The 11,371-nt window shown below is 41.9% G+C and overlaps 1 protein-coding gene across 1 annotated transcript in view; it reads right to left on the bottom strand.

Moving 5' to 3' along the window:
- Positions 1-7,975: 7,975 nt before the first annotated feature.
- LOC106553361 (transient receptor potential cation channel subfamily V member 1-like) overlaps positions 7,976-11,371 on the bottom strand; it is a 37,287-nt gene continuing 33,891 nt past the window's right edge. Inside the window, exons 15-16 of the mRNA XM_087702878.1 lie at positions 9,890-10,019; positions 7,976-8,416 (exon numbers count right to left, since the gene is read on the bottom strand). Coding sequence (XP_087559004.1) covers positions 8,404-8,416; positions 9,890-10,019 — 143 coding nt within the window. The 3' untranslated portion in view covers positions 7,976-8,403. The remainder of the gene's footprint in view (positions 8,417-9,889; positions 10,020-11,371) is intronic.

Here is an 11,371-nt window from a genome sequence, read left to right as displayed (position 1 = left end):
TGTCCAATCTCTTCTGGAAAACCGACAGTGATGGAGAAGGAAGGGAGGGAGGGAGGGAGGGAGGAAGGAAGGAAGGAAGGAAGGAAGGAAGGCAGTGATGGAGAAGGAAAGAAGGAAGGAAGGAAGGAAGGAAGGAAGGAAGGAAGGAAGGAAGGAAGGAAGGAAGGAAGGAAGGAAGGAAGGAAGGAAGGAATAACAATTGGATACCATTTCAGATAAATGGTTGTCCAATCTCTTCTTGAAAACCTCCAATGATGGAGAAGGAAGGAAAGGAAAGGAAAGGAAAGGGAAGGGAAGGAAGGAAGGAAGGAAGGAAGGAAAGAAGGAAAGAAGGAAAGAAGGAAAGAAGGAAAGAAGGAAAGAAGGAAAGAAGGAAAGAAGGAAGGAACAATAACAGTTGGAAGGGACCTTGGAGGTCTTCTAGTCCAACCCCCTGCTCAGACAGGAGACCCTATACCATTTCAGACAAATGGTTGTCCAATCTCTTCTTTAAAACCTCCAGTGATGGAGCACCCACAATTAAACAGAATAATAGAGTTGAAAGTGACTTTGGAGGTCATCCAGTCCAACCCCTTTCCAGACAGGAAACCCTATACCAGAGGTGGCATTCTGCCGGTTCGCACCGGTTTGAGCGAACCAGTAGTGGTGGGGATGCAAGGCTCCGCCCACCCACCATGACGTCATCAGAAACCTTTTGCGCATGCGCAGAAGATTCTGAGCATGCCCAGAGATCGCACGGGTGCGCTCCTACTACCAAACCAGTAGCGAAGATAAGAGGATTTCCAGCCTATACCATTTCAGACAAATGATTGTCCAATCTCTTCTTTAAAACCTCCAGTTGATGGAGCACTCACAATTAAACAGAGTTGGAAGGGATCTTGGAGGTCATCTAGTCCAACCCTCTGCTCAAGCAGGAGACTTGGCCTAGGCCATTTCAGACAAGCGGCTGTCCAGTCTCTTCTTAAAAACCTCCAGTGATGAAGTACCCGCAACTTCTGGTGGCAGGCTGTTCCACTGGTTAATTGTCCTCACTGTCTGGGAATTTCTCCTTAATTTCAGGTTAATTTTTCAAAAAATTGACCATTTTTTTCCAATAATTTTGTTTTTGTTTGATCGCAAGTTGCGTTGATCAGAAAGGAGAATCAATTCATTGTCTGTCTGAATAAGAGGTTGCAGGGAACTTTTTCTTTTTCCAATAAAAATGGAATACATTTTACTAAAAATTTAATTTTAATACATTTTCTAAAAATTTAATAAATGCAATAACTTCATAAAATTTTAACAATTTATCATATAACTGAAATGATGTAGTCATTCAAATTCTTAAGAGAAATTCCTTGTGCGCCTAACCACACTTGGCTAAGTAAAGTACGGATTAAATTTTAATTAAAATATATTTAAAAAAAACTTTTTCTTAACATTTAAACTCTCAGGCCTGCAGGCATATTTCCTTTTGGGATCTTTGGCCTGCCACACTTTCTATTCTTCTACTATGCTTTTTCTATGGTGGGGAAATGGGAGGTGGGGATTGTATGGAGTTAGATGCGATGTAGCCATAACAACATTCTTTCTAGAAAACCAAGGTCATCTGTTGTCTTTGCACCTCTGCACCTGACCGGAACTGGAGGGGTGAAAGCTGCCAGCATGGCAGTGGGAAATTGGACCATGGGATGGGCTTGTGGGTGTGGGGGACAAGATCTTGAACTTTCAACTGGGTGGGGAAAACCGGGACGTTTTCAGATTCGGGTTTTCCCAGATGTGCCAACGTGGCTCTCTTCATCAATTGGGACTTTGAGGAATCCTTTGCCTTGGACTCTGATTTAATTCTGGATGCTATTTGGAACAGCTTGAATAGAGTGATGGACACGCTTAAATTAAGCATTTGGCCCTATTTCCTCATCATCTATTTTATTTATTTTGAAAAAAAAATCACTCAGGTTTTGTTTTTTGTGGAAGTTGTAGAAAAGATATGGGGGAGGGTGTGACTTGGGGATATGAAATATTACGTTTTCTTGAGGTTTTTAAAGAAGAAAGTCAAGAGCTGCCTCTTGCGAATAATTGAGCATGTTTTCCTGCATCTAATGAAGGGGTTAGACTAGATGACCTTTAGGGCACTTTCTTCACATGCCACAGTATTGGGAGTTTTTAATGTTATAAGAAGGGGAAATTGTTCGCTCGGCTTTGGACCCTAAACAGGTAATTCTTCAGAAGCCGGACAATACTTGGGAGACAGACTTCTCCCTACAAAAAGGCAGTTTTCAAACAGCCTAACATTATTCACAGTTAATGTTGACTAAATGTGGGACTTGCCTGAAGGCCTTTAACGGTACAACAGAGACAACTCACAAGGAGTCCTTGGGTTTGGGTTATTCACAGAATTGCAAAAATGAGGTTTCATAAGTTGTTGTTGCTGTTGTAAGAAAGAGGAAAGGAGAAGGGAGGGAGGGATTAATTGTAAAGTGAGGTTTAATAAGTTGTGTTGCTTTTGGAAGAAAGAAGGAAGTGAAAAGAGGAGGAAGGAAGGAAAGAGGGAGGGAGGGAGGGAGAAGTAGAGTTGTAAAATTAGGTTTAATAAGGTATTGCTTTTGGAAGAAAGAAGAAAGTGAAAAAGGAGGAAGGAAGGAAGGAAGGAAGGAAGGAAGGAAGGAAGGAAGGAAGGAAGGAAGGAAGGAGGGAGGGAGGGAGGGAGGGAGAGAGAGTAGGGAGAAGTAGAATTGTAAAATTAGGTTGAATAAGTTGTGTTGCTTTTGGAAGAAAGAAGAAAGTGAAAAAAGGAGGAAGGAAAGAAGGAAGGAAGGAAGGAGGGAGGGAGGGAGGGAGGGAGGGAGAGAGAGTAGGGAGAAGTAGAATTGTAAAATTAGGTTGAATAAGTTGTGTTGCTTTTGGAAGAAAGAAGAAAGTGAAAAAAGGAGGAAGAAAGGAAGGAGGGAGGGAGGGAGGGAGAGAGAATAGGGAGAAGTAGAATTGTAAAAAAGGTTTTAATAAGTTGTGTTGCTTTTGGAAGAAAGAAGAAAGTGAAAAAAGGAGGAAGGAAGTGTGGGAAGGGAACTTCACCAAGACAGTGTTGGAAGGAAGGAAGGGAGGGAGGGAGGGAGGGAGGGAGGGAGGGAGGGAAGGAGGGAGGGAGAGTAGGGAGAAGTAGAATTGTAAAAAAAGGTTTAATAAGTTGTGTTGCTTTTGGAAGAAAGAAGAAAGTGAAAAAAAATGAGGAGGAAGAGGATAAGGATAGGAGGAAGGAAGGGGGAGAGAGAGAGAAAGAAAGGAAGAAAGAGGGAGAAAGAGAGAGAGAGAAAGAAAGAGGGAGGGAGGGAAGAGAAAGAAAGAGGGAAAGAGGGAGGGAGGAAAGAGAAAGAAAGAAAGAAAGAAAGAAAGAAAGAAAGAGGGAGGGAGGGAGGAAATAGAAAGGAAGGAAGGAAGGAAGGAAGGAAGGAAGAAAGAAAGAAAGAAGAAGAAAGAAAGAAAGAAAGAAAGAAAGAAAGAAAGAAAGAAAGAAAGAAAGAACCTTTGCATTTCAGTTGGGGTTAAATACAGACTAAACTGCAGCGTTTGGAAGAAAGGGCTGTTCCAAACATAATCTTTCACTTTCAAGGAGCTCTTCAGGCAGCGTAGGGAGCCAGGCAGTGTTATATGTGCTGCACATCGCACCGCTTGTTTTTCTATGCCCTGCAGATGTTCTCTTGTCTCTGCTGGCGGGAGGAGGAGGGGGAGAGAGAACCGTACGGGGTGCAGAGGTGAGCAACACGGCTGCCCTGGAAGCGGCAGTGCTGGGTGAGAAGTCTCATCTCTTTGCGCCCTCTGGTGGTGGTGCTTGGCATTTGTACAGTACAGCCCTGGACGTCAACTCCCAGAATTCCCCAGCAAACATGCTTTAAAATGAGTGGAATTGGTAGCTCTTTATTCAGTGACAACTATGTACAATCCAGCAAAGACTCTTATCTGGCAGCAGCCCTTTTATAGGGAGCTGTCAGACCTCTCGACCAATCAGGTTTGAGTATTGTTCCCGCCGGAACGGAGGACCTTGGTGGAAACTACCATATTGTCTGTCAGTATGTAACAGACTTCCACTCCCAGAATCCCCCAGTCAGCACATGAGGATCCTAACTCTTGGGTGCTAAAGGAGGGTAAGTTAAATGGGCTTAGAGCAGGGATGGAATCCTCCCGGTTCGGCCCGGTTTGACTGAACCTGTAGGGACGATTGTCCGGTTCCACCACAAAACTGCGTTCGACTAAAGCGCGCTCGACGAAACCGCGTAGCTGACGTCATCACAGCGCGACGAAAAAAGCATGCTGTAAATGCTAAAGCTAAAATTAACCCCTAAACCTAAACCTAACCCCCCTAAACCTAATCCTAAACCTAACCCTTAACCTAACCCTAAACCTAAACCTAAACCTAACCCTTAACCTAACGCTAAACCTAATCCTAACCTTAACCTAACCCTAAACCTAACCCTAACCCTTAACCTAACCCTAACCCTAACCCTAACCTTAACCTAACCCTAAACCTAACCCTAACCCTTAACCTAACGCTAAACCTAATCCTAACCCTAACCCTAACCCTAACGCTAACCCTAACCCTAACCCTAACCCTAACCCTAACCCTTAACCTAATGCTAAACCTAATCCTAACCTTAACCTAACCCTAAACCTAACCCTAACCCATAACCTAACGCTAAACCTAATCCTAACCCTTAACCTAACCCTAAACCTAACCCTAACCCTTAACCTAACCCTAACCCTAACCCTAACCCTAACCCTAACCCTAACCCTAACCCTAACCCTAACCCTAACCCTATCCCTAACCCTAACCCTAACCCTTAACCTAACCCTAAACCTAACCCTTAACCTAACCCTAACCCTAACCCTAAACCTAACCCTAACCTTAACTTGAATCGGCTTGCTTTCAAAGCGCTATTTAAAACGCCCTTTTTTCCCGGCGGTTACTGTTGTCGCCCCTGCTGATGACGTCAGCGACGTGGTTTAACCGGGCGCGCTTTACTACTACTTGGTAGTAAAGAAAGAAAGCTTCCGAGGAAGCTTCCCCCCAACCCCCCAACCCCCCACTTTTTAAAGCATTTTTTTCCCTGCCAGTTCGGGTGAATCAACAGGGGGCATGCTTTGGGAGATAGAAATGATGGACAATTCTTAAAACACACATACAGGTGGCTCTTGACTTATGACCACAATTGAGCCCGAAATTCCTGTCGCTAAGAGGGATTCCATCCCTCTGTATATTTTACGACCTCTCCGGCCACTCCTATTAAGCCGATCCCGGCAGTTGTTTCAGTTAGTCACACGGTCGTTAAGTGAATCCGGCTTCCCCATGGACTTTGCTTGTCAGAAGGTCGCAAAAGGGGATCACATGACCCCGGGATATGGCAACGGTCACAAGTACGAACCAGTTGCCATGCGTCCAAAATTTTGAATCACGTCACGGGATGGTGCAATTGTAAATGTGGGAAATGGACACGAGTCACTTTTTTTTCAGTGCCGTCGTGAGTTTGAATGGTCATTAAGTGAATGGCTGTAAATTGAAGACTACCTATAGAACTCAGAATTACACATTGTGCATAGCAAATTGTTCCGCTGTAGTATATGGCAGGTGAATAGAATAGAACAGAATAGGAATAGGAATTGGAATAGGAATAGGAATAGGAATAGGAATAGGAATAGGAATAGGAATAGGAATAGGAATAGGAATAGGAATAGGAATAGGAATAGGAATAGAATAGAATAGAATAGAATAGAATAGAATAGAATAGCAGAGTTGGAAGGGACCTTGGAGGTCTTCTAGTCCAACCCCCTGCTTAGGTAGGAAACCCTACACCACTTCAGACGAAAGGTTATCCAACATCTTCTTAAAGACTTCCAGTGTTGGAGCATTCACAACTTCTGGAGGCAACTTCTGTTCCACCGATTAATTGTTCTCACTGTCAAGAAAATTCCTCCTCAGTTCTAAGTTGCTTCTCTCCTTGATTAGTTTCCACCCATTGCTTCTTGTTCTACCCTCAGGTGCCTTGGAGAATAGTTTGACTCCCTCTTCATTGTGGCAACCCCTGAGATATTGGAAGATTGCTATCATGTCTCCCCTAGTCCTTCTTTTCATTAAACTTGACCTACCCAGTTCCTGCAACCGTTCTTCACATGTTTTAGCCTCCAGTCCCCTCATCCTCTTTCTTGCTCTTCTCTGCATTCTTTCCAGAGTCTCCGCATCTTTTCTACATTGTGGTGACCAAAACTGGATGCCGTATTCCAAGGGTGGCCTTACCAAGGCCTTATAAAGTGGTATTAACCCTTCACGTGATCTTGATTCTCTCCCTCTGTTGATGCAGCCTAGAACTGTGTTGGCTTTTTTGGCAGCTGCTGCCCACGGCTGGCTCCTATTTAAACGGTTGTCCACTAGGACTCCCAAGATCCCTCTCACAGCTACTACTATTGAGCAAGATACCTCCTATACTGTACCTGTGCATTTGGTTTTTCATGCCTAAATGTAGAATCTTACTTTTTTCACCATTGCATTTCATTTTGTTCAAGTCTGTCAAGATCCTTCTGTATCTTCAGCTGGGGACTTTCATCAGAATGCTGTTGCACAATACGTGTGTTCGCACACACCAACCTGTCCTTTACTACTAGTATTAAGCCAGATGTGGTTAGCGCACGTGCTTCCTTTCCGTGGTGTAACTAGAGCAGAAAACACATTGTGCAGGAGGGGAAAAACCAATTCAACCTGTCTTAGAAAACATCTCAATTTCACTTAGAAATCTAAGCCTTTACCCCCATCTTGTGGTGGTGAAGATTTTTGCTGAAAGCAGCTGAGATATCCATCAAACTAACATGTCTTTCCATAGGAATTCCATAGAAGCCTAGGGCTGGTAGGGACCTTGGAGGTCATCTTGTCCAACCCCCTGCTCAAGCTGGAGACCCTATACCATTTCAAACCATGGATTGTCCAATCTCTTCTCAAAAAACTCTCCGGTGATGGAGCAACTACGACTTCTGGAGGCAACTTCTGCTCCACTGATTAATTGTTCTCACTCTCCTTAGTTCTAAGTTGCTTCTCTCCTTGATTAGAATACAGACTAACAGATTTGGAAGGGACCTTGTAGGTCATCTAGCCCAACCCTCCCACCCGAGCAGGAGACGCCACACCATTTCTGACAGATGGCTCTCCAGTCTCTCCTTGAAAGCCTCCAGTGATGAAGTTCCCACAACTTCTCTCCTCTCCTCAACTCTTTAACAGATAAACAGTTGGAAGGGACCTTGTAGGTCATCCAGTCCAACCCCCCACCCAAGCAGGAGACCTTACACCATTTCTGACAGATGGCAGTTCAGTCTCTTCTTGAAAGTCTCCAGCGATAAAGTTCTCACAACTTCTGAAGGCAACTTCTGTGTCCATGGGTTGATTGTTCTCACTGTCGGAAAATTTCTCCTTATTTCTAGGTGCTTTGGAAAACAGGTTGACATACACACCCTTCCTCTCTGCAGCAGCCCCTCAAATATTAGAAGGCTGCTATCCTGTCATCCCTAGTCCTTCTCTTCACTAGATTAGACATATCCAATTCCTGCAAGCATTCATCATATGTTTTAGTCTCCAGTCCCCTAATCCTCTTTGTTGCTCTTCTCTGCACTCTTTCTAGAGTCTCCGCATCTTTTCTACATCGTGGAGATCAAAACTGGATGCAAATATTCCAAGTGTGGCCTTATCAAGGCCTTATAAAGTGGTATTAACCCTTCACGTGATCTTGATTCTCTCCCTCTGTTGATGCAGCCTAGAACTGTGTTGGCTTTTTTGGCAGCTGCTGCACACGGCTGGCTCATATTTCAGTGATTGTCCCCTAGGACTCCAAGATCTCTCTCCCAGTTGCTATAATGAAGACGCTGTCTCTTTTCCCTTTCTTACACCGTAGGATTTACTGCTGAGTAAAACCCTAGCAAAGTCCGTTCGGGACAAAGGGGCTGAGCAGGGCTATAATGCAAGCATACAATGATATTTTTAATAAGTGTTTCGATCATGATTACATTGGACTTACAATGATTCACATCGAAATGATGCTTTTCGGGCTGCTTGTTGATGGCTTCATGCAGGGGTTTCTAACCTTGGCAACGGGTGTGGGCTTCAATTCCCAGAATTCCCCAGCCAGCTTCTGAGAGTTGAAGTTCTCACAACTTAAAGATGCTCAGGTTGGGAATTGAATGCAACTTGCAAGTTTCGGTGACTTTGAAAAATACTGACACGAATGACACAAACAGACGGGCGGGTCACATGGCTAAGATAATCGAGATATTGGATAATTGGATGAATTCTGATGATCCCAGAGGAAGAGAACAGCTCCTGCGCGGACACATTGCGCCACGATGTGCCACGATGCGCCGAAGAAACGCAGGTTGTGTCTTCCGTCCCAACGATTACAAGACAGGGCTGCAAGTAAACAAGGAGAAATAAAGTCGTTTAAAGACAGTTCAAAGTTACGGCGGCCTCAGGACAACTGACTTATGGCCCATCCTCGGAGTTACGACTGTCACACCATACCAGTGATCACATGATCGCCATTTGGAACAGGCTCTGAATAATGCGGCATCTTGAAGTCACCTGATTGTGACCGGAAATCTTCCCAGCCAGTTTCCAACGGTCAATTGGGGAAGGCGGACTCGCTTAATGACTGCAATTCACTTAATGACTGCCTGTTTCACTTAATGACCATGGTAGAAATGGTCATAAAATCAGATCCGGTCATACAAGATGGGCAGCAAATAAATTTCAAAATAATAAAATAAAAATAAAATAATAAAATAAATAAAATAATAAAATAAAATAAAATAATAAAATATAATAAAATAAAATAATAAAATAAAATAAATAAAATAAAATAAAATAATAAAATAAAATAAATAAAATAAATAAAATAAATAAAATAAATAAAATAAATAAAATAAATAAAATAAATAAAATAAATAAAATAAAATAAAATAAAATAAATAAAATAAAATAATAAAATAAAATAAAATAAAATAATAAAATAAATAAAATAAATAAAATAAATAAAATAAATAAAATAAATAAAATAAATAAAATAAATAAAATAAATAAAATAAATAAAATAAATAAAATAAATAAAATAAATAAAATAAAATAAAATAAATAAAATAAAATAATAAAATAAAATAAAATAATAAAATAAATAAAATAAATAAAATAAATAAAATAAATAAAATAAATAAAATAAATAAAATAAATAAAATAAATAAAATAAATAAAATAAATAATAAAATAATAATAAAATAAAATAATAAATAAAATAAAATAGATCGGGGGGAAAAAGCAGGTCCCAATCAGATTATCAGGGCCATCCTCTTGACTTTTTTGACTGCTCCCGAGAAAATCTACATGAATTTTGTTCTACTTTATGGGACTTTCTCCTCCTCCCCACTTTTCAAGGGGAAATAAATACAAAGAAGTCCTCAACTTATGACAGTTCATTTAGTGACCGTTCAAAGATACAGCAGCACTGAAAAAAATGACTTACGACCGTTTTTCACAGCTACCACCTTTTCAACATCCTTACGATTACGTGATCAAAATTCAGATGCTTGGCAACTGGTTCATACTTATGACGGTCGCAGTGTCCCGGGGTGACGTGATCCCCTTTTGCGACCTTCTGACAAGCAAATTCAACGGGGGAGACGGATTCCCTTAACGACCGTGTGACTTACAACTGCAGTGACTCACTTAACCACTGCAGCAAGAAAGGTCTTTCAATGGGGCAAGACTCAGATAACCTTTGTCTCACTTAGCAACGGAAATGTGGTCGTACGTCGAGGGCTGCCTTTAATGACTCAATCAGGACCCCAAAAGAAAGACAGGCAGGGAACAAAATATCAAAATTAAACCAACTTGGGCAGGGACTTCTTCCGGATGTCTTGCTCTTCGGAATCGGCACCATCCTCGGAAATCGGTTTGAGGGATCCCTCTCGTTTCCCGTCTCTTAGAATTGGCACCAAAGTCTTCCAGTTCTTTCCTGAAACTGACACAATAATTAAGATTTAATGTTAGGTCCCTTGCTTAATCCTTTGACCTTCAAGCCTGTTTTTTTTAGCGAGGGTCAGCAAGATTTATCTGCCATTATTTAATACAATACAATACAATAGGAGAGTTGGAAGGGACCTTGGAGGTCTTCTAGTCCAACCCCCTGCCTAGGCAGGAAACCCTGTACCGTTTCAGACGGATGGCTCTCCAACATCTTCTTAAAGACTTCCAGTGTTGGGGCTTTCACAACTTCTGGAGGCAACTTCTGTTCCACTATTTTGTTCTATTTTATTCTATTTTGTTATTATTATACTTTCTATCTTCTATTCCATATTTATTCTATGCTACTATTCTATTCTTATTCTATTTAATTATTCTATTCTATTTTCTATTGTATTCTATACAATAGCAGAGTTGGAAGGGACCTTGGGGGTCTTCTAGTCCAACCCCCTGCCTAGGCAGGAAATCCTATACCGTTTCAGACAAATGGCTATCCAACATCTTCCTAAAGACTCCCAGTGTTGGGGCATTCACAACTTCTGGAGGCAACTTCTGTTCCACTGATTCATTGTTCTCACTGTCAGGAAATTTCTCCTCAGTTCTAGATTGCTTCTCTCCTTGATTAGTTTCCACCCATTGCTTCTTGTTCTACCTTCAGGTGCCTTGGAGAATAGTTTGACTCCCAAATCTTCTTTGGGGCAACCCCTGAGATCTTGGAAGACTGCTATCATGTCTCCCCTGGTCCTTCTTTTCATTAAACTAGACATACCCAGTTCCTGCAACCATTCCTCATATGTTTTAGCCTCCAGTCCCCTCATCCTCTTTGTTGCTCTTCTCTGCACTCTTTCTAGAGTCTCCGCATCTTTTCTACATCGTGGTGACCAGAACTGAATGCCGTATTCCAAGTGTTCATTGAGATTCACCAGGAAATCAAATTTCATTGAGGTTTCTCCAGGAAATCAACCCCAAGGAGAGATCCCAATTTTTTGCACACATTGTCCTCCCCTTCGCATGGGTTTTGCCTCCTGAAGCCAGACAAACCCCATCTAAACCCGAGTTATTATTATTCCCACAAAATATTTCCTACATTTAACAATTTTTTTTATTAGTTTATAATATGGCATACAAAAATAAATATAAAAGAAGTAAACAGTAGGGAAATGAGGGAAGGGGGAAGAGGAAAATGGGGGAAAGCAAGGGGGGAGGGAAGAAAAAAATGCATTGACTTCCGACTCACTTAAGTGCAGTAAAAATAAGGCATTAACATGGTGGGAAGCCTTGCGCAGCCCCGCGCCCCGCTTCGGCTTCCAGGTTGGTGCATGAGGCCTTTCAGGCCCAAAATGGGGCACC

Source organism: Thamnophis sirtalis, unplaced genomic scaffold (genome assembly GCF_051295495.1).
Source record: "Thamnophis sirtalis isolate CommonGarterSnake01/CBP01778 unplaced genomic scaffold, rThaSir2_p1.2 scaffold_17, whole genome shotgun sequence".
NCBI classification, from domain to species: Eukaryota; Metazoa; Chordata; class Lepidosauria; order Squamata; family Natricidae; genus Thamnophis; species Thamnophis sirtalis.
This window is presented reverse-complemented; position numbering and strand designations above follow the sequence as displayed.